Source organism: Colletotrichum acutatum, assembly GCF_030867785.1.
Source record: "Colletotrichum acutatum strain CBS 112980 chromosome Unknown BDZ83scaffold_27, whole genome shotgun sequence".
Taxonomy (NCBI): domain Eukaryota; kingdom Fungi; phylum Ascomycota; class Sordariomycetes; order Glomerellales; family Glomerellaceae; genus Colletotrichum; species Colletotrichum acutatum.
The window spans coordinates 32,947-54,678 of NW_026849021.1; the positions used below are offsets into that span (position 1 = coordinate 32,947).

The 21,732-nt window shown below is 52.3% G+C and overlaps 8 protein-coding genes across 8 annotated transcripts; 3 read left to right on the forward strand and 5 right to left on the reverse strand.

Annotated features, from left to right (window-relative positions):
- Positions 1-599: 599 nt before the first annotated feature.
- On the forward strand, positions 600-3,342 carry BDZ83DRAFT_226155 (putative phosphatase regulatory subunit-domain-containing protein). The gene is made up of 3 exons (XM_060501771.1): positions 600-716; positions 812-2,496; positions 2,606-3,342. Exons 2-3 carry the CDS (start codon positions 835-837, stop codon positions 3,065-3,067), a joined length of 2,124 nt encoding a protein of 707 aa, XP_060367063.1. The 5' UTR covers positions 600-716; positions 812-834; the 3' UTR covers positions 3,068-3,342.
- Positions 3,343-5,365: 2,023 nt separating this feature from the next.
- BDZ83DRAFT_750283 (uncharacterized protein) lies at positions 5,366-5,759 on the reverse strand (the record flags this gene model as incomplete). Its single annotated transcript, XM_060513903.1, has 3 exons — positions 5,366-5,482; positions 5,538-5,673; positions 5,725-5,759. The coding sequence occupies 3 exons, from the start codon at positions 5,757-5,759 to the stop codon at positions 5,366-5,368; spliced, it is 288 nt and encodes a 95-aa protein (XP_060367064.1).
- A 1,368-nt stretch (positions 5,760-7,127) lies between these two features.
- Positions 7,128-7,920, forward strand: BDZ83DRAFT_750284 (uncharacterized protein; the record flags this gene model as incomplete). The annotated part of the gene is made up of 5 exons (XM_060513904.1): positions 7,128-7,227; positions 7,312-7,377; positions 7,423-7,479; positions 7,532-7,693; positions 7,769-7,920. 5 exons carry the CDS (start codon positions 7,128-7,130, stop codon positions 7,918-7,920), a joined length of 537 nt encoding a protein of 178 aa, XP_060367065.1.
- A 154-nt stretch (positions 7,921-8,074) lies between these two features.
- Positions 8,075-11,864, reverse strand: BDZ83DRAFT_613939 (uncharacterized protein). The gene is made up of 7 exons (XM_060507785.1): positions 11,356-11,864; positions 9,666-11,299; positions 9,414-9,609; positions 9,136-9,352; positions 8,957-9,078; positions 8,816-8,893; positions 8,075-8,762 (listed from the first exon to the last, which is right to left on the reverse strand). The coding sequence occupies exons 1-7, from the start codon at positions 11,669-11,671 to the stop codon at positions 8,338-8,340; spliced, it is 2,988 nt and encodes a 995-aa protein (XP_060367066.1). The 5' UTR covers positions 11,672-11,864; the 3' UTR covers positions 8,075-8,337.
- Positions 11,865-12,056: 192 nt separating this feature from the next.
- Positions 12,057-14,413, reverse strand: BDZ83DRAFT_613944 (uncharacterized protein). Its single transcript, XM_060507786.1, has 5 exons — positions 13,989-14,413; positions 13,701-13,924; positions 13,552-13,628; positions 13,110-13,494; positions 12,057-13,048 (listed from the first exon to the last, which is right to left on the reverse strand). The coding sequence occupies exons 1-5, from the start codon at positions 14,177-14,179 to the stop codon at positions 12,138-12,140; spliced, it is 1,788 nt and encodes a 595-aa protein (XP_060367067.1). The 5' UTR covers positions 14,180-14,413; the 3' UTR covers positions 12,057-12,137.
- A 572-nt stretch (positions 14,414-14,985) lies between these two features.
- BDZ83DRAFT_717996 (uncharacterized protein) lies at positions 14,986-17,435 on the reverse strand (the record flags this gene model as incomplete). Its single annotated transcript, XM_060512010.1, has 6 exons — positions 14,986-15,617; positions 15,669-15,781; positions 15,830-16,094; positions 16,146-16,236; positions 16,284-17,093; positions 17,175-17,435. The coding sequence occupies 6 exons, from the start codon at positions 17,433-17,435 to the stop codon at positions 14,986-14,988; spliced, it is 2,172 nt and encodes a 723-aa protein (XP_060367068.1).
- A 951-nt stretch (positions 17,436-18,386) lies between these two features.
- BDZ83DRAFT_717997 (signal recognition particle receptor beta subunit) lies at positions 18,387-19,286 on the forward strand (the record flags this gene model as incomplete). Its single annotated transcript, XM_060512011.1, has 1 exon — positions 18,387-19,286. One exon carries the CDS (start codon positions 18,387-18,389, stop codon positions 19,284-19,286), a length of 900 nt encoding a protein of 299 aa, XP_060367069.1.
- Positions 19,287-19,332: 46 nt separating this feature from the next.
- BDZ83DRAFT_613949 (cystathionine beta-synthase) lies at positions 19,333-21,491 on the reverse strand. Its single transcript, XM_060507787.1, has 2 exons — positions 21,030-21,491; positions 19,333-20,976 (listed from the first exon to the last, which is right to left on the reverse strand). Exons 1-2 carry the CDS (start codon positions 21,287-21,289, stop codon positions 19,668-19,670), a joined length of 1,569 nt encoding a protein of 522 aa, XP_060367070.1. The 5' UTR covers positions 21,290-21,491; the 3' UTR covers positions 19,333-19,667.
- Between the last annotated feature and the right edge of the window lie 241 nt (positions 21,492-21,732).

A 21,732-nucleotide genomic window follows, 5' to 3' on the forward strand; every position in this document is an offset into this window, starting at 1 on the left:
TCCCTCCATGTAAGTGGTCAACTACGACTTCTACACAAACCCGTAATACACCTGTAAAAACAACAAAAAAATACATCACCACCTTCGTCATCATTACCTCTTTCCTTTTTTTCTTTTTTTTTTCACAGCCCTACCACTTTTCTCAGCCTTGCTTCTTTCCTTCGACCTGTTCTTGATTCTTATCGTGGGAATTGCGTTTTCCACAGCCACCAACGCTACAGCCATTAGCTTCTTTTTCTTTCCTTGAATTTTCCCACTCTCTCTACCTCGATCTATTCCCTTATTCTTCACCAGTTCAGTCATCGAAATAGATGCACCACAACCAATTTTCTTACCCGACTAAATAATCCTAAAGCCTCCCATGGCCACGACAGAGCTGACGGGAACCTTCCAATAACACAGAAATCCTAATTTCCCACCAGCGTCTCGTCGCTTCTCCTCGGCCGCTCCGCCTCCCATCTTAATTCTTCGCTGAATTGATACCTATTTGCTTTTCCGCCACTACCCTCGGGCCGCCACACCTACGCCGTGCCGGGCGCACGATACCAATTTCCTCACCACACACACCTTTATACAGCACATTCTCCGTATTCAACCGCGGGAATGCCTTACACACCACCCTCCCACCACCGATCGCCAGCAAGCTCAGCGCCGTCGTCGCCCGATGTGAGCAGACGTTCCTCGTTCCAGTCCAGCCCAAGACCGTCACTACCAAGGTCAGCATCATACCTCACCAAGCAAAGGAGAACGCCGGCGGCGGCAGCAGGTGCTCCCACGGCAAATGGCAACTCAGACCAACCTACACCACCAGGGACGTCGGACGATTTGAAGGGCATGGCCACAAACAGCAGCAGTGTGAGGCAATCACCGCCGCCACTGACAGACGAGCGAGGCATGCCCAAGGGCGCCATCATTTCACCACCCGACTCGGGAAGCGAAGAGGAGGACGTTGCAGAGCGTGGAAGGCAGATTGAGAATCTTAAGGAGCTTCAGGACATCATCAGCCAAATACCCGTTAAGAGGGAAGCCTCGCCGACCAGCTCCAAGCTCGACCAACCCGCGTTATCTCTCATCACCAAGGAAGACCTCCCCAAGGAGGGTCTGCCCACCAGCTTTAGTACCAGCTCCCTGGACGCCCTCGCCAAGACGGTCGCCCGTCGCGTCAACCATGTGAGGTCTAGCACCGAGCCCAGAATAGTAATGGAGTCGGCTTCCATCACCGGTTCAGAGTCCGATTCAGACGGTAACAACTTCGAGAACAAGCCGCCAATGGTACGAAAGAAGTCTGGAGAGCTCGTCAGACCAGCACTTAGGCCCGCCTCTGCTCGCAGGAGGCCATCCAGCATGCCTGGCACCCCGACATTCTCCAAGGCCGTTCACTTCGACTCACACCTCGAACATGTTCGTCATTTCCTCCAGGTTGATCGACCACTCGCTGTCAGTGCTGGGTCCTCGCCGGTCGATGCCTACGACAGTGATACGGAGTACCCCTTCCCTGGGGAAGAACGCCAGAATGCCCGCACTCCACCATTTGAGTGGGAGATCGTCACGGCAAACCACCCCGCTGACACTCCCATCCGCAAGTCCCTGCCTGTCCGCCTCGAGAGAGTCTGGTTGTCACCCGACCAAAAGAACTTGCTGGGCTCCGTCGCAGTTGCCAACCTGGCATTCCAGAAATACGTTACGTGCAGATTCACTTTGGACTACTGGAAGACGACCTCGGAGGTTGGTGCCGAATACTCACATGAGGTTCGGGCTCAGGACGACCACGTCGCTCAGGACCGATTCACGTTCAGCATCAAGCTCTCCGACCTGGCTAACCTCGAGACGAAGACGCTATTCTTCTGCATCAAGTACAACGTCAATGGTCAGGAGTATTGGGACAACAACAACGGCACCAACTTCCAGGTCGATTTCCGCAAGAAGCATCTGCCCCAGAACGGCAAGCGAGGCCTGCAGGGCGCCGCTGGCCGCCCGGCGCTCCCCCGTAGCAACCGCCGCTCGAGCCCTTCTTCGGCGCCTCGGCCCAAATCCATGCCTGTCGGCTTCGACGATTTCGGCAACCAGTCCAAGCTGAACTTTGACCAGCCCATTCACGAATACTTGGGCGAGTCAGGCCCGACCGCGGGACTTCGCCTCAAGATTAACAAGTCTACCGGCAACCTGGCTAGCGATAACCTCTCGAGCCGGCTGACTGCCCCCAGTGGACAAGCCTTCTCCAACCGGTACGACTTTGGTGCCTCCCTCACTGCTGCTGTCCAGGCTGCAAAGGACACCATTGGCAAGGACCGCAATCAGGATGGTCTCTATATGAAGAGCCACCGCAAGATTCACGTTCCCGCGCAACAGCCCCAGCAGGCGAAGCCGGCCCCGACTGTGACCGCTCCCCCTGTCTCCAAGCCGGTTGTCAAGCAGCCCACTGTCCCTGGCACCGACTCCCCCAACCCTTCCCTTGCCTCGTCATCATACGAGGAATTGGTCAACAAATACTGCTTTGTACGTACTTCTGGCCAACAATCATCCATGTCCGACCCTTTCATCATCGACCCTCACCGATCGCCCACTCTCAGCCCAAAAAGCATGTACTGACCTTGGCTATCAACAGTTCGGCTCCAAGCAGTCCAGCCCGCAGATTAAGGATGGCACATTGAGGAACGGCAAGTTTGACGGAGCTGACGATGTTTTCGCGACCCGTGGATCCAACAGCACCAGCTCGAGCTCCAACGGCAGCCCCAGCATGGTCCACCAAGCTCAACACGCCGGACCCGCCCAACACCACGCCTTCCACCTCCGCGATTCCAACCCCTACTTTCAGCACCTGGGATCCTACGGTGCATCACCAGCCTCATCTCCACTCAGTCAACCTCTGCAAAGCGAGAGACCCGCCAACCAACGTCCGAGTCAGGCTACCACCCCAGCAACAATGAGGTCCGCTTCCCCCTCGACCTCGGTGGGTGGCTTCCCTTTCGCCGGTACGTCGCCAAATGAATTTCCGTACGCCCAGCAACTGCAGGAGCGCTTTCCATTCAATACCGAGACTCATGCGGCAACAGCAATTAGGGGTTAACGGCATCGCTCGCTCCACCATGTAATCGCGTTCGCCTTCGCGGTCTCATCATTTGACTTTTCTCGATTGTGTTTTTGGACGAAAAAATATTCAGCTCATCTTTCGGACACTGGCGTTTAATGGCATTCGACGCCAAAGGGCCAGGGACGGCCATGGCATCGCGGGGAGGCGTTCAAAGAGTCATTCACAATCCATGACCCTCGATTCGACTACACGACTTCCCGAGCATATACGAAGGGTATTTCGGGGGTCATTGGGAAAACAAACAAAACAGCCTTGCTTTCTTGGTCTTTCATTCGTTGCCCATTCTTGATGAGCTCAACGCAGCGTCGAGGGTACGAGTTTCCTTTTCGGATGGGTACTCAGGAACGATCTGCATACAAGGAGTTCCTTTAATGCATAATTCGCTCGCAACTTCACTCTTGACCTTCAACAGCGGCTGTCATTGCGCTTCGAATTATCTTGTCATTTTATTTTCTCGTCGAGTCTTTTTGCGGTAGAGGACCAGAACCACCAGCACACGACATTAGGGGTTCTAGAGGGATACGGGCTATCGAATACTTGCTTTATTGGATTGGGATGATACCAGATGACACGAGATTGTCTCTGTCCGCTTCAGGTGGATGATATCAATGGTGTACACCGGATCCCCGACCTGTTCAATTACCCCAGTACGCTGCGTGGTATTGACGGGCCAGGCGAGGATATTCGGTAGCGGTTGGGTTTGGGACGGACAAAAGTTGAGGAACCGAGTCTTGAGATTGATTGAAGCATCGACTCGTTCGTGACACAATAGGTACCGGTTCATACAATGGGCGTTGGGAACATGGACGCAGTCACTTAGCAGAAGCGTTCGGCCATTTGGCTTGATTAGTTAGGGTAGCATGGGAAGACAAAATAACCTGCCATTGCTCACACATTACTTCGTACTGTTCCCTCTCATGCTGTGACTGTACTATGCCTTAGTCAACCTACTAGATGAGTGATGCTCTCAACACCCCGCCACCTAGCACGGACGCCCCTTCACCGCCGGAGCGATCCCCCGGATTCCCACCAGTGTCATCTGCCGGAATAACCATTCTCAAGTTCTCAGTCTCACATCCCATGCCATGCGACCGCGATCGCGACCGCGAATGCTCAACGACGGTGGCCTTTCATTACTCACTATAATCAAGTGATCAATTTTCCAAGGGCTTGGTCGGTTGTTCATTTCAATCCGCGGTTTCAGGCACGGTCAAGTGTGTACTACGTCGTTTTCGCTTTCGGATTTGGGGTGGTTGTACGAGACGAGTGGGGTCGTCGTGTCGCATAACATAGACGTATGGGGGTACCACGTATCCATCGTGAAGACGGATTCGGGTCCGGTGTGCCCCTGCTCGCGGGATGGGGTCGCCGAGAGGCGGGATGTTTTTATGTGTGTGGGAGAGTGCGGATGGTGAGAATGGTGTATTAGTGATGGTACTGACTTCTTAATGTTTTAGTTCCCTGGGAAGGAAGATATAGGATATGGGTGAAGTAGATGGTAGATTTGTAGTGACGAGAACAAGCTGGCTTCTATAAGCGACGCCGTCTTTCTTGTCGAACTGTGCTGGTCGGAGCCTAGCTGTCGTGAGATCTTGGCTTGGGCCCTCGTGTTGGGTCGCGACAGTAGCGTTCTTCATGAACTTTACCCAAGTCTGCAAAGATAGTGGACAAGATAAAGATAGTATCTGGTAACACAAGGTAGAAGGGGCCATAAGAATGTGGCTTAACCACAGCCCCCCTTTGTAGACGAACGTGAAGCCTTAGGCCTAGTGCCGCCAAGAGTCGAAATACACATTCGGATTATATAGGCGGAAAGATATGGTACTTTGCTAATGAAGTGGACATGGTGGAATGACGATGTAGAGATATCAGAGACTTGACGTCCTTAGCATCGACATGTAGGTGACCATATACTCGAGAGGTAATCATTGTAGAATCTCTTACTTTATCTACCAGTGGTTTGCTTAGCCACATGCTATTACGAAAAAAGTATCGGGATTATCACCCTTTAAGCCATCAATCATGCGCAGGCTCAATTTGCTAAAGAGTCTCGATGTGTTCTATGAATCGAATGGTTCAATATTTGCGGCTTCCTTGCGTTCGTTTGGACGGCCTTGGAGTTGCGCTGTCTTGAGATGGTTCCGAGGTCGCAGCATCAAAGTCATTAAAATCTGTCATATCGTGGTACAATGTCCCCTACTTTTCTACGGTGCATCTCGCAACCCTTCTTCTAAAGTAACTTCACATCCATTGCAACGGGTCCTTTCCTAGCTCTTACTGCTCAGTCATACCAGGAGGGCACCCGCCAGTGTAGTGTTCACATTCCGCAACCCAATCACTACCGTAGCTTGAGGCGCAGTTCGCTGTGGTGATGGGCGCGCCCATAATACACTGTAGGTGTTAGCATTGCAACGGTACTTATAGCCGCTTGCTTGGAACGCCTTACCGCTTGAACATTGGTCGCCTTGTTGACGCAGTATTTATGGCCGGAGCCGGGCTGACAAAAGTGATAGGCAGCGTGCAGGTCGGGGATGCTCTTCTTATAACAGCTGCACATCCAGGCCGAAACACCCAGAGGAGTGCTACGATACGAAGTCAACTATTACTCAAGCAACAAGGTGGGAACATCTTACAGATACAAGAGTGCAAGAATTGCGGTGGCCTTCATTGTGGAATGAGTTGAAGGAGTAGGACTGTGTACTTGGATTGAAAGATGAGGGCGATGGGGTTTTACATCACTGTCCCAGAAGACTTGGCGTCTCCCATTTTATAGTCTATTTGCTAGGTACTTATTCAGTCAACCCAATTTGCCGTGATAGGTAGCCTCAACTGGTCTGTCGAGATCACAAATGTGCGCTGCCGAAGCCAAAAGTCTGTTCCTCCCGGTCTGGCTCTTTGCCTTTGGACTATCATCGCACTAGTCAAATTGAACTATGCTACCGTAATTGGCTTCTCGAGGTTTAGGCGACTGTCACTCAGCTTTCCCATACCAAGGCTCAGAACCATCCCACATGTTACCGATAGTATCCCACCGGATACTATCTAAGGCCAAAAGCTTGGTATCTTAGAGCGGAATCAGTGAACCCAATGATCATGCAGTTCTATCCTAATCAGGCAATGCTTAGGGTTCTTCAATCCATTTTGTAGAATTTTGAAAGAAAATATTAATACGGAGAGTGCCTCCTGACCTCTCGGCGGAACCGACGAGGCGGCATCTTGAAGTATTAAACAGTAATTGAGTTCATGCAGTTACCAGCCTCGAGGAACAACACACTCTTACCTCGTGTGTAGACTCGGAGAGTTTACCCAAAGTAGTAAGTAGTACTATAGTAGAGCTCAAAAGTAGCGTGGTCTCCGGCATCTTCGTTATCGTACTTACTTACGAAGGGCCACCTGTCAGAGGCGTCTTGGTGCCGTGATGGTAACTCGGCTCAGTGGGCGTTCTTCTGGAAGGCCCACAAGCCGGCGGGAAAGGCTTGTCCAAAAGCTTGTTTTATAGCCTAGGTCCCTAGACAAGCACATTGTGACCTCAACTTGCTAAGAGTCGCCAGTGAGTGTGAAGGCTCCTGCTAGACCGCCTGCGTGGTGGAACGAACTACATACAACCTTCACAGATTAAGAACTTTCCCAATAGGGCCAAACGACAGCAGAGTGGGAGGCCGAAGCCTGCGCCCTCTGCCGGTCAAGCTTCGCGCTACTGAACGTGGGCTTGCGTTGATAATACAGTGGCGAGTGTTCAAACGCGGAAGATATCTGGAGATACAAGAAACGGAGACATTTCAAATGGTCAATGCCTAGGCACTTTTGTAAAAGCATCACATTCTGATTCCACTTTGCGCTTTTGGCCTTTCACGGCAGTGTCTCTCGGCTTTGGGATCAGGCTTGATACTGACTGCCAGACAGCTACTTAAAGTCCGCCCCTACTCCCCAAGAAGTTCTTGACGTTTCCATCTCATACCTCGTCAAACATTCATTCTCTCTGACTCTCACTCTCGCTCAGTATCGTTCTAGATAATTCACTCTTCTAAATTCCACAATGCGTCTCACAGGTGCTCTCGCTCTGCTGTTGGCCGTGGCCACAGCGTCCCCTGTTGCAGTCGCCGACAATGGGTCCAAGGACGTCAAAGAGATCAACGGTCAGTAAATCTGAAATGACGCGTCACTGCTGTCTTCGCGGTAAAACGTCAACTAGAGCCCCTGCTAAAGTAATCTAATAATAGGTCTCCCTGTTGTGAGCGTTGAGGCTCTACAATCCTTCGAGGCTCGCGATGCCCTCATCGCCAAAGGTGGAAATCACCACGACTGATATTACTGTAAGCTAACCGCGACAGACGTCATTGCTGCAGGCAAGGCCAAGGCCCCCGAGGAGAACTCGCTCGAAGCCAGAGGTGCGCACCTTACACTCATCACGTAGGAACTTATCACTGACACAATTCTTAGTCTGGCCTGCCTCTCACCAGAGCGACCACTTCAGGGCCGGAAACGGTTGGGCCAACAGAGTCAAGACTCGCATCATCGTCAGCGGAGTTCATCTCGTCGTAACTGCCTGGTTCAACGACATCCACACCATGTTTGTGCAATTTGAGCCGGATTTCCCCAGTGGTAGGTTCACACAATTCATGGAGTCTGAAATTAGAGATCTGAAATTAGAGAGCCGGAGCTGAAATTTTGCACAAGCTCCCAACTTTTTGATGGCTGGGCTTGAGGATCTCGCTACCGGCTTCCTCCGACAGCCTTGGAGAATCGCCTGGGATAGCATCTACAGCCTCACTACTAGGGGCGGTGAGACCTTGCAGTTTGACAATCAGTTTGTCATGTGGTGGAAATAAGCCCATCAACTCTTGACTGGGCTGGATGGTCAATGCGTTTCACCCGCCCCCCTCGTAGGAGACATTGGTTGTGGTTTTATGGGTACCAACGAATCGGCGATGGAAGATGCAGATAACGTTCGTCATTTGGCCTGAGAAGTGAAGTAGTGTGTGCCTCCGAACATGTTGCTTCAGTACTTTTCTTTCTCTCTTCCTGGTTAGCCACCCATAAGAGGTGTTAGGCACCGGTCGTTCCAGGGGTAGGGTTCACTCAGCATCTACTTCACGACAATCAGAACTTCCGGGTGTCCGCTGCTAGCTAGGGTCTTTTCTATCCAATCACATCAACTTTGCAGCCGCTACTAGAATTTTGCGAATAATCACGAAATAAATTAGGGAAAATAGGTTTAGGTTGAAGAAATTCGAACGATTTGACCGTTAACGCAGCGATTCCCCCCTTGCCCACTGCTCATCAGTATGTCCGCGAACTGCCCTTAGGTACTTGTTGAAAGCAGCAGAAGTCTTGATAACTTGACTGAGATGTTCCCAGTCCAATCGTTCCTTGCGATGCTTCGCAAGTTGTCGCGCAGTGAGTAGCACATTCCGGATTTGTCTGCCGTTCATCTCTTCTGATGCCAACTGATCGAGTCTTCTCTCTAGTTCCGGCATGTTGGCATCTTCGTCGGTTGACTCCTCAATCATGTCGAAGAAGTTTTGCCAGATTGCTTTACGTGACATCTTGGTCAGGTTGTCGTAGTGGATCGCCACCTGGATACGAGATTTGAATGCCTCGTCGAAGGATCCAACGCGATTGGACGTCAAGATGAGAATGCCTTCGTAGTACTCGAGGAGCCGTAGGAAGACTAAGTTGAGTCAGTAATGTATTTCACTATTGAAGCTAAGGGGTTATACGCACCGGATACCAAGCTGTTTCGCTGTAAGTCTGCCATGGTTCTCTCTTCTAAGAAAACGTCCGCTTCATCCAGCAGAAGAACTATCCACAAGTTAGTTTGCACCAAAATACTTTACTTGCTGCTTCAAATCAATAGGAACAAACCGCAATCCCAAGCTTTCCCCAAGTACATGACTGTCTCGAGATATTTCTCCACATCGGGCGCCTCAGTACCTATATCTCCGCAGGTAACTCGGTACAATGGCTTTTCTGCGATTTCTGCAACACTGCAAAGAATCTCAGCTCATTTCCTGACGTTTGACCGATACGCAATCATGGCTCACCTCTCTGCGGTCAATGTTTTTCCAGTTCCTGGACTTCCGTGAAGGAGTATAATCAGGCCATTTCCTTTCCCAGTGATGATATCGTCCATCTTCTTGGTCGAGGTCTGAACATTGACGAGTGCATGGATCATCTCCTTGATCTTCTCATCCAAAACGAGACGCTGGAAGGCTTTGTGATTCCAATCTACTTGATGAGTATTTTCGACATTCAAATTAACTGTAACAAGAAAGCGTCAGCATCATTTCAAAGTGACCAATATCTCAACCCGTGGTCTCACCCCATTTCTTCTGTTGGAGATTGAAGCCATGCACAGTGGCGGGCATCAACATCTCAGCATTGTGCGGTAAGTCTTCTCGACGATTGACCTTCATGGGCCATGGATCATATTGGCGTGATCTCTCAGATGGCGAAGGTGGCGATTCGACATGCATCATGTGATATGTTGCCGTGTCCACCATGAACCTTGCAGAGGCCTGGCGTCAGGTTAGCCTCTTTTTCAAGTGGTCATTTTGAAAGGGTGTTTGACAACATATTGATGTTTTGACCCGCTATCCCACCCTGTGTAGCAGGTGTATGCTTGATCTCTCATGCTCCAAAACTTGTTTCCCCTTTGGGTCAAAAGTTTGATGTCTTCTTCTCTGGCGAACTCAATTGGGTGAATGGAAAGGTCGCAAATGTTCGTCTTTTCCTCAGATATAGACCTGATCACCCCGAATTCATTGGTTCGCTCCAAGTCGTTGCCGTCGTATTCCCATTTCCAGCCTTCAAGCATGATATCATTCCTGGCCGTCCGGCTGTAATCTTTGAGTACAAATGCAAGTGAGGGATCTCCTTTTTCTTTTTTGAGGAGCATTTGATTCGGCTTGAATAACTTGTGGATATGGTGAGCGTTGACATGTCCCTGGGCAAACATCTCTTCAGCCTCCGTGTATTCGGCCTCGTAGCTTTCTTTGAGAAAGTTCATTAGAGGCAAAAGAACTTCTTGGTATGTTTCGGTATCTGCTAATGTTGCGAGCCTTCTTCGATGGTGAAACAAGAATAGATATGGGGCATCCATTTCCATAGCGGCCTCGTAATGTCTATTCTCAGGATGAACTTGAAATTCCGCAACTTTATTCAGGGCTCTCTGTAGTATAGGCGACACTATTCTGAGCCTCTCTCGTCTGGCAGAAGGATATAACGAGGGCTTCTGCGTCCTATGTCTTTGGTCATCAGTTTTTTGATCTGGAGAGCAACGGTGCTCTCTAATGACGATGAAGCAGAGCGACGGTCGCTCGCCTAACCATATTTCGAGATTGTTGATCCCTCTCTTAGCCTCAAGCCAACCTGTGTCGCCAGCAAACTTGGTCCTTCGAGCCACTGGTTCATCTTGAGATAGCATTCCGCCATGGTGATGATCCCCGACTGTGCAGAAGAGTTGATGAACAGTCTGAAAATCGGGAGGCTGACTGACAGCTACTTCTAGATTTACTGACTCACTCTCAGAATCACTGTCGTAGCTGTAGGCAGCGCGGAATTTTGCTTGGCTCTGTAAAATTTCGATTGTGTCGAGAAGGTAGGACACGAAGGCGGATACCTCTTTGCCCTGGTCCAGAACGTCAACGCCAAGGTACCTTTCTGTAATCAAGGCAAGAGATTCGGCAAGGTTCACATTGTGGCCGGAGTCATGTTGTTCTTTGATTGTCGGAAGGTCCACTGTCTTGCTCTTCTCACCATCATGGAGATTACTGTTGACGTTCAACTGCTCGATATTTCGCACACCAATATCTTCCCGACGTTCTTCTGAAGATGGCTGTCTTTGAGCGTGCAGTTTCCTCCGCCATTTTGAGTTCTTCGAGGCCTTTGTTAATGGAAAACGAGGTGGACCGAGAACTGGAGCTAGACGATGGCGTTTGATACGTTGAGAAGGAGCGTAATAGGGCATTGGGAATGGTCGCGGCGACGGCGCCGGGAGGGGCGGCAGAGGCGGCGGCGGCGGCGGCGGCGGCATCGAAGCACGTGCGGGAAAATCGGGCTGCACAGACTGGGACAAGGTCCAAACATGCGGCGGAGCTAGGTCTGGCAATGACGGGCGTGGAAGGGCGCGAGAGGTGTTAGAAAATGAACGTTGGATGTACTGCGATGGGAGAAATTGTGCGTCTTTAGAATTGCTGAGTTGTAGGTCTAGAGCTGTCATAAGCACCCCGACGATTGTAAAAAAACTAGTCAACCCAGCTTACTATCGGAGTTCAAATGAAACTTGAGGTGTGATAACTTTTCGCGTTCTTGCTCAGCTTGACTTTGAGTATCATCTCGTGAGATAGTTGAGCTACGGAACAGAGTTGTAAGATCCTGCTCAGTTTTCTGTGATCTACCCTTTCGATCATAAATGTCTTCCGATCCACTGCCATCACTTTCTGGGGCTGACTGAGTATACGTAGTATTTGCCAGGTGTCCCGTAGAAAGGGCTGCGTTCGATTGGTGTTGGTCGGGCCTTCTCCTATTTGGTACACGTGATAATTTCAACTCAATAACACCCGCCGGAAGTGGTGCCATGGCTCATATGTGGCGCCTTGAACATGAAAAAAACAGACTGAACGAGAAATTCTAGAAAGCAGCGGAAGCACTTCATTCGTACTGGGTTCCCAGTTCCAGTTGATGTTTCTTCGAAAATGATCGGGACGACTGGTTGAACACCCACACCCGTAAGATCAATCAGGCTGGGAGGCAAGCTTCCCCTCATCTTGTCACACGTGACTTTGTCAGATGACTGCCTTAACTTGCGTAAGACCTGCGGACTGAGGATAAGGGGTTCTAACATGTCATTCTGCTCTGACACCGGCCCAATGAGATCTCGCTGAGATACAGTGCTGGGTGCCTCTAGAGTTATCGATGTCTCCTCAGCTACGAGAGGTCTCACAAAGTCTTGCTATCTGTAAAGGCCTGGCTGAATACTTTATTTACTTCCGCTTTGGATATCTAAATCTAATTGAGCTGATTTCCGATTCGAAGTTATGGCAGATCACAGGCTGTATTTGGCGTCATCTAAAGTAATCAAAGATCTCAACTTGTCACTGAAGTTCTTGTGTCTTCTCCTGAACGCAGCTCTGAACCTGGCTTGTTTCATCAGCCGCTCAATCTTGCGCCCTCTATCAGTGAAAATATGCCTGTCCTCAGAAAGTGTTTCGGCATCTATGGGCGTATTCACACCAAACCTCCATGATACGACGATGACTTTAATGATTCCTCCTTTTAGTTCTGACTTACGCGTGATCCATTCCACAAAGTCACCGAGTTTAAAATTTGGTTCCTCACATTCCGCTTGCTCAAAAGCAGTCTCAATAGCGTTCATGTCCAAAATAATGAATAGCCGCTTAAAAGTCGAGAGGCATCGATCAAGTATATCAAGCCACTGGGCAATGCTGATGGCGGACTTGAAGTGTTTAGGTGTGAGAGGATTGATGCCTTCGCTTACTACAGCATCGTTCAGTGACAGAGCCTGTGAGATGAGGGATCGAATAACGCCTGAGACCGACGATACCAGGCTATCATTGTCGTGCTCAATGACGATTGAAGACAAAGCCCAGATGACGGGGCACTCATGCTCAAGCACTATATCAAGAAAATCAGCTGCAAAGTCGAGCGAGCTGGTCTTTACTCCCTGTCCTTCCGCGAGTAAGAGGGATGATGAGGGATCAGAGGTCCAGGCTTTGAGTTTGTGTAGCTCAGATAGGGGTAGTTGTGTGGGCGCTTTCTGTCTACGTCGATTGCGCATCGATCGGCACCATGCCAGGCTGTCATCCGCTACTGCCGTGTCCTCTAGCAGTGCGACTGTCCTTATGTCCTCAAGTTGGCTGGCCCTGAACATCTGTTTATGCTCTTCTTTCAACGCCAGTAGAGATTGGGTCTGGAGAGACTGTTGTTGCTGCATGACTTTGAGCACCTATATTAGCTTTAGATCTAAATGACTGACCAAGTCATGCCCTTAACCTACAAGAAACCATCTCTGTCAATTGCAGTATCGTCTTATTTTGCCTATGAATGTTGACATGTAGATCCCTGATCTCGGCTTTGACTGCTGCGCTAGCCAGCTCATCGACGTGCTTGGACCGCTCTGCAATCTCCTCGACAATGGGTTTAAACCCCAAACTGAATGGCTTGATAATAGCCGTGAATGAGTGAGATAATTTGCCTTTCTTGTACCACTTGATTGCCATCAGGGCGAACTCAATGATCTTTGCGTATAGCTGTGATACAGCGTCCTGCATGCGTGGCGTGGGGTAAAGCACAGAGTGTAGCTCGGTTCTGGGCAGCACGAGTGCGATTCGAGACACTGCCTTCGATATCTCAACAAGGAGCTCCTCATGATTGAGAACAGCCTGTTGGTGCAAGTCAATATGACGCTAATTAGATCGAGGAGACGGCGGGACTCTTACAACGAACAGGAACTTCAACGCGCCCCAGCCCAAAGACACATATTCGGGGTGATGTTGTGAGAAGGTATCAAATATTGCTTCAACAGCACATCAATCATTAGTGTATGCACCTACACTGTGAAACTGGCGACTTGTTCCCCAGAGCTTACCTCCATAGAACATTATTCTGGATGAGCAGGTTGTCAAAGCAGACTGAATCTTGGATCCTTTGGACTTCGCCTGGTACTCTTGCCGGGCAGACTCGACCGCAGACTGCACATCACTCATTGAGTGCTGGCTTTGGAGCCGTAAATGTTGATACTCTTCATCTGTAAGCTCTCTTCTCAGGATTGCGATCGCGTCATCGTATGCATTCTTCGCGGGATCGGACCATCTAGCAGTATCACGGTCAGCCGCAAGCTTTGTAGACTACTACTATCTGTAGAAACGGGGTTGACCTTTGCTGGGGGTTACTGATATACCATTGTGATATCAAACTTCCGTCGTGACTATCAGCAACTACGCCGGGAAGCTGAGAGACTGTTGGGTAGTTCAAGTTCTCATATGGCGTTAGGTTTGAGGTGATGGTGGAGGCCTGAAGTATGGCTTCTAGGCCCCGTTGTTGTGACGGTGCTTGCATAAAGCTCATCACATAATTCGCGAGTGAATGCACGCCGGAAAAACGCCCACGTTGATGTCAAGGGCAAGGCTGGCTTCGAAAAAGACGATGACAGTGGTGTTGCCTGATGCAAGACAACCCCTCATATACCTTGCACAACTCTGGACGTAGCGCTTACGGCAAGACATTATGCCGAACAACATGAGGTACAGATCCAATCGGCCGCAGATGCCCTTGAACATCCTCTCCTATCCAAAAGCAGGACAATTGTGCTGACTACAGTCTGATTGGAGGAGACTGGCTGGTATGCCTAATATAAATGTGCCTTACAAGCACCCAACACGCCTCTGATTCTATTGGCGCAGGACCATTCAAGCGATGGCTGTCTTGGATCTTTTCGGTCCGGGATGGCGGTCCAATGCAACCGGGTCTGGACCAGAAGGGGAACATTCAAGACAAGTAGGCGGTATTGAAACACACTTACACAGCAAAAGCAGCTTAGAGCCAAGTCAAGATTGTCCACACGGAGAAAAGACTCCATTCCTCAACACCAACCTAAGTCATACTTCTACATATACCAACAATTAATACATCCCGAGCCATGCAATTGCAGGCGCTCGTTGACGCCACGTCTCTCTTTCGTCGTTGTGAGGGTAAAATAACATCATCTTAAGCCTCGTCGTAATCTTTCTTCCATAGAAGTCGTCGCTTGGGAAAAAGCAAAGCGCGCAAAAGGAGGGGCGCGTGAAGGGCAGCACTTCCAGCTTTCCTTCGCACCACCAGTCGTGGAACTGATCCAGTACCCCTCCCTCCAATCATGACAAAAAACAAGTCTATTATACCTCCTCTGCAGCAACGGACTCGTAGCCCCCTGCTCTCCTCCGGCCTCTGCTCATGTTCATTAGGGTCGGGCTCTCGTACATGGCGGTGTAGTTGACAGGCTCGCCACCCAGCATGGCAGAACCGTTCTCGCGTTGGCCAAATGTGGGCGCGGGATCGCACCAGAAGTCGCGGCAGTTGGCCATGCAGCCGTTGGAATATGGGTTCTTCTTCCTGCGCTTGTTCTGGGTTGCGGCGCCGCGACCGCGGATGGTCTCGATGAAGGGGTCCACGCCAAGGAGACGAGACCATTGTTGAAGACGGCCGCCCTTGTGCTTGTGGCCGTGGGCGTGGGCACCAGTAGATTCCGGAGGGGTCAGTGACGGGTGGTTCGGGTCGAGGGGGGTGCCTGTTGAGGTGAAAGCGGTCGTGAGAGAGCCGTCTTGGATGCCGAACATGTTTTCGTAGGTGGTCATTGCGCGAGAGACTTGGACGAACTGCACGAAAAGCAGCATGCCAACCCAGGTGAGCTGCAGAGTTGTCCACACAGTGAGAATTGCCGTGTAGCCATCGGCGTTGACAACCTTGCAGAGGCTGGGACTAAGGAAGTTACAGGTTTCTGAGACCTTGTCCGAGATGTCTGTGAAGTCTGCGCCATTGGTGTTAGCGCCGAAGCAGAGCTCAGAGGACTGATACTCACAGTAGTAGACGAGGAAGTCGTAGGAAACGATGCCCAATGTCAAGCTGATCAGGTACATGAAGAAGTGACGGTGGTTGTTGATACCAATGCAGTTGTAAACCCAAGGGCAGTGACTAATCTGGTTAGCGAGGTTCTACATTAGAGACAAAAAGTCCACTCACTGATCGTGTTTTGCGACACACTTCTGGCACCGCTTGCAGTGCTTACTGCGGAGAGGCGTCCGGATCATGCACGTAACACAAAAGTTTGTCTCATCAAACTTCCACTCCTTGAGCAGCTCATCAATGACGGCTTTTTGCTCGGCGATGCCGTTCATCTTGGGGACAAATCCGGGGTCGTATCTCATCGCGGCGCTGTAGAAGTAGGCACAGAGACCGAGGAATACGCCAAAGATCAGGTTGAGCCACCAGTGAGAGGAAGTGCCAGCTGTGTGATGTTAGCAAAGGCTTCAGCGTCGTGTAGTGTAGCAAAGCTTACCAGCAGACCCGGTAGTCGCGGGAAGAATAGTAGTCAACCACCTCAGACCGACCAAGAACAAAGATGCAGAAAAGATACCAGCCAACCAGGGCTACTCTTGTCAGTCCGAATCATCACAATGCCACTTGCGGAACTTACAGTCTTGTGGAAGTGTCTCATGTCGGGAGGCGCAAACTCGATGACCTGTTGAGCACACCATTGAAGCGCATATCCAACGACGAGAGAGAAGAAGACGCCAGCAAAAACATTCATGCTTCCCAGTATCGTAATCATGGACCAGACCAATAGGAAGGGCCACAGGAACAAAAACTTGGTCACGAAACCCCTCTTATCCTGGCGGAGGAAGCGCGAACCAGGGAAGCTAGGCTCAATCGGCTGTCCATCTTCATCATATCCGCACTCCTTAAGAGCCCGATGCCATGCGCCGGTCGTGTTAAGCTCCTTAGCCGTGACAGCGGGCGTCTTGCCGGTCTGCGTCTTTGCGAATCGGTCCGCTCCGTACTCGAGGAGCCTCTGTATACAGGCGGGGGAGCCCTTGACCAACGCCCAGTGAAGCGCGGTAAAGCCCTGCTCGTCCGTGGTGTGGATGCTAGCGCCCCAACGGAGGAAGAGGTCCACGCATTGAGGGAAGCCCTTGTAGGCGGACCACATGAGCGCCGTGTGACCGTAACTATCGAGCACGTCTACGGGGATGCCTTGGTGGAGCAGGAGGACAAGGAGGAGAGTGTTGCCGTTGAAGGTCGAGATGTGGAGGGTGTTGTAGCCCTGGGCGTCGGTGATGAGGGGGTCGGCTCCATGTTGGAGGAGGAGGTTGACAGTGTAGTAGTGACATCTCTGGGCGGCCCATTGGAGAGGTGTTGCGATGGACTCGCCTCCCTTCTTGTTGATCTCTGCGCCATTGTCGATGAGGAACTTGCACATGGCATACTGGTTGTTTATAGCTGCCCACTGGGATATATTAGCACAATGAGATCAGACCCGGCTGCGACAAGGCTTGGGAGGCCTTCAAAGAGGTGGCATGCAACGTACATGCAAGGGTGTGATGCCTTCGTCATCAGTGAAGGTCGCATCGTACTCTCCCGACTCAAAGAGCTTCTCCATGGCCGGAACGTCTCCTACACGCGCAATCTGCATGATGTCGTTCTCCGCGCTAGGCGCATCGCCGCCAATGCTTCCCATCTCCAGCTCATTATTCAGTGTGGGCGCAGCGGCGCTCGTCTTGTTTGCAGGTTGATTTGGGGCCACGGACGCGGCGACGGCGGCAGCGGCCGTCGTGGTAGATTTGTCCATCGAAGTCGGGGAGTCGGCGGTTGCGGGGACTCTAAGCCTTTCTTTCGATGTCTCGGATTGGGGAGGAGAAGGACAGTCGGTTATCGATTGGGAAGAGCTGTGGTAGGTGGGAAAGAGTTGAGTATTATTTTGTTCGGGGAGTTTAAACTTCGGCTCGAACCTAGCGTCGCATTGCTTGAGGTAAGGGGATGGATGGATGCGGTCCAGGCGAAAGAATTGAGACGGGGGGCTCGCACGCGCGCAACGGTGGACAGGGGTGTCACCAACAAACGAGAGATTGATGATAGAAACACAAGAGTGGAAACAAAAAGAGAAAGTTGTGCCACAGTTGGAAGGAGGACGGAAAAGACGCCCGGAAGCCAAGAGTGACGAGATTGCGTGTCGTCAGCTTTGGCAGAGCTCGGCAGCGTTGGCAAGCGTTGACGACTGGGGAATTCGAGGTGAGCACCGAGTCCAGTGAGTGGAAGGGGATCGCCGGGAGACCCTCCCCCTAAATCGGACTAGCGAGGCTGAGCTGACAAAGGCGGGTCGACCACTCTCCTGCAGTCGTCTGCCGTGATAGCCGTGATTGGCTGGGAGGAACTCAGCGCCCCAAAGCTTGGCATGAGATGCCAGTGACACCCATGCTTAGCCTCACCTTAGAGGTGGAAGCGGATTTCTCGGCCCCCTCAGCCTCGTCCGAAAAAGCGGGTATACTGTGGCTGAATCTCCGAGGTGCACGTACCACCTGCCACTCCTGCCACTCTCCTGTCTTTTGCGCTTCGTTGGGCAAGGAAAGAGCTCCACTGACGGCATTTGGCGATTTCTTCTGGAAATCTGTCAACGACCACCCGACACGACTCACACCATCCAACCCCTCCACCCCTAGTCAGCCGTTTCGCGCAGGGTCTCCGGGGACACTCTTCTCAACACCCGACAATTTCACCACCGCCAGCAACAGCGACAGCAACCATGGCCGATAAAATGGGCTCCTTCACGGAGTTCCTCGAGTTCATCATGACCCCCTCGACGCCCGTCATCCTCATCGGCGCCGCCATCGTCCTCCTCTTCCCCGTCCTCCTCCACTACATCCTCATCAAGTCAACACCCTACACAACTCTCCCCTCCGTCCTCCTCCTCGGCCCCGCCGGCGCAGGCAAGACCGCCCTCCTCACCCTCTTCGAACGAGGCGACGCCCCCGCGACAACCCACACGAGCCAGCGCCCCCAAACCGTCGAGCTCACGGCCTCGCGCGACAGCAAGACGGCCCAGAGCTTCCGCAACCACGACGACACGAGCGGCACCCACACAAAGTTCCTCCTCGTCGACACCCCCGGCCACGGCAAGCTCCGCAACTACGCCCTCGGCAAGCTCGCCAGCGGCGCCGGCGCCGGCAACAGCAAGAACTCCAAGCTCAAGGCCATCGTCTTCATGGTCGACGCCGCCGCCATTGGCGAGAATGAGGCCCTCGCGCCCACGGCAAGCTACCTCTACGAAGTCCTCCTCGGTCTCCAAAAGCGCGCTGCCTCGAGCAAGTCGTCCAAGCCGCCCCCGCCTATCCCCGTCCTCGTCGCCGCCAACAAGACGGATCTGTTCACGGCGCTGCCTGGCGCGCTGGTTAAGTCGAATCTCGAGGCTGAGATTACGCGGATACGGTCGTCGCGCAGCAAGGGTCTGTTGGATTCCGGTGTCGGCATTGATGATGTTGGCTCCGAGGAGCACGATGATTGGTTGGGCGCGTATGGTACGGAGAAGTTCACCTTTGACCAGCTGCGCGAATTTGACGTGGAGGTGGATGTCATCGCGGGCAATGTTACTGGAAGTGCTACGGGCCCTGATAAGTGGTGGTCTTGGATTGCCCAGCGGATATAATGAGTGATGCAGCGGTAAAGGGCATATAATAATAAAAGCATATAATTGTTACGTTGTTGAGAAAAGTTAGTTCGATGACCAAAAGATGGCGCAAAACACTGTGTGGTTGTGATTCTATCCTTATAGGATCAGACTGGCTGCCCTGTTCTCTACGTAGATGTTGAGTCTACTCCCATCCCAAGATTTCCAAGCAAATGCTGCCAACCGGGGTCAGTTGATTCGACCCAAGATTTGCCCCTGCCACCTTTGCTATGCCCGCTTTCAAAACGCCGATACCCAGGTAAAAAAGCAACATCATCTGCATCCTCATGCGTATTCTTGATACTCTATATAGGCCAAGTCGTAATTTTTTAATTATCGTAAGAAAAAGGGGGGAAGCGTTTAGGCCTTCTTGTTGACGACCCAGGTGAGCAGATCGACCTTTGTGACGACAGCCACGGGCTTGGACAGGTTCTTGGTGCCCTCGGCCTTCTCGGTAACGACAGCAGCACTGTTCCACTCGAGGAACTTGCTGAGGGTCGAAAGAGGGGTGTCAAGAGTAATCTCGACAAAGTTGCGCTTCTTCTTGCTCTTCTCGCCCGTCTCACCAGCCTGTCTGGGATCCGTGACGACCTCATCGAAGCGGCCAAAGTCGAACATGACGTCGCTGACGGGGCTGGAACCGGTGGCGCGGCCTGAGGAGATGTAGCTGAGCAGGTTACCGAGGGTGACCAGACCGACGAGCTTGTGGCCGCTTGCGGAGAGGACGGGAAGCTGGTCGAAGCCCTTGTCGCGCATGATCTCGGACGCCTCAGAGCAGGGGCTCGTGGCGGGGACGGACATGACGGGCTTGAGGCGGAGAGCGCTGACGGTGGCGCCCTCATAGGGGTCGACGGAGCCCTTTGCGCTGGTGGCGGCGCCGTTGGTGGTGGCCTGGGTCTCGAGGCCGTTGACCTCGGGGAGGAGGTCGTTCGCGGCGAGCCAGTCGTCGTCAGCGAACTTGGAGAGGTAGGAGCGGATGCTATCGGGGAGAACGACGACGACGGTCTGGCCCTTTCCGAGGCCAAGGTCCTTAACGGCGCGGACCATGGCGGCCATGGCGGAGCCGGAGCTGCCGCCGACGAGAAGACCCTCCTCAGCGATAAGGCGTCTTGCGAGCTGGAAGGACTCGCGGTCCTCGGTCTTGTACCACTTGTCGACGAGATCGCGGGAGAGAACGTCAGGGATGAAGTCGTAGCCGATACCCTCGACCTTGTAGCCCTCGTTCTCGTGCTCCTTGTTCAGGGACTCGGGGAGGGCGAGGATGCTGCCGTGGGGATCGGCAGCGATAATCTTAACGTCCTTGTTGTGCTTCTTCAGGCCGCGGGCGATGCCGGAAATGGTACCTCCCGTGCCGGCGCCGGCGACGAGGGCGTCAATCTTGCCGCCCGTCTGGGCCCAGATCTCCTCGGCGGTGCCGAACTCGTGGGCGAGCGGGTTGTCGAGGTTGCCGTACTGGTCGAGGATGTGGGCGTTGGGGATCTCCTTCTCGAGGCGGCGGGCGACGCCAATGTGCGACTCGGGGCTGTCCCAGGCGGCTTGGGTCGGGGTGCGAATGATGGTGGCGCCAAGGGCACGGAGGACGGAGACCTTTTCGGCGGACATCTTCTCGGGAAGGGTGATGATTGTCTTGTAGCCCTTGATGGCACCGACGAGAGCCAGGCCGATACCACTGTTCAATGTTAGTTGTGAAAACTGGTGATTTTGAGCTTCATTAGGACATACGTGTTTCCACTGGTGGGCTCGATGAGGGTGTCACCGGGCTTAATGCGGCCAGTTCGCTCGGCCTCCTCAATCATGCGCAGAGCGATTCTGTCCTTGACACTGCCGCCGGCATTGAAGAGCTCGACCTTGGCGTAGACCTCGCACTCGATGCCCAGGCTCTGGGGAATCTTGTTGAGGCGGACCAGAGGTGTGTTGCCGATGAGCTCGGTGGCCGACTTTGCGGTGACGGCCGCGCGAGTGGCGTTGATGGCGTCTCCCATGATTGCGATTCGGATGGGTATAATGTGGTTGGCTTATAGGAGGGAGGTTGATAGAGGGAAAGAGGAGAAGGGAGAAAGGAGAGAGGAGGAGAAGGGAGAAAGGAGGAAGTGTAAGAATGGGAATCAGTCCACGGACTCTAGATATGTAAGAGGTAGGAAAAGAGAAACGCAATCGTCGTGGTGGGATGGTGCGAGAATTGAGACGGAGCGAGGGAGAGCACAGGAATCGGGAGTGAAAAATGACCCCGCCAACGCCGAAGATATCCGCCCACCTACCAAAAATGGTCACTTTCCCACCCCTCTGCTACGTTAAGGTACCTTACCGAGCTTACCTAAGGTACTTGACCATACAGGTACCCAACACGCTGTTCAGCACCACTGTACCAGTGCAGGTACACCAACGAGTGACCTGACAGCTCCGCGACAGTGCAACGCAGCGACAC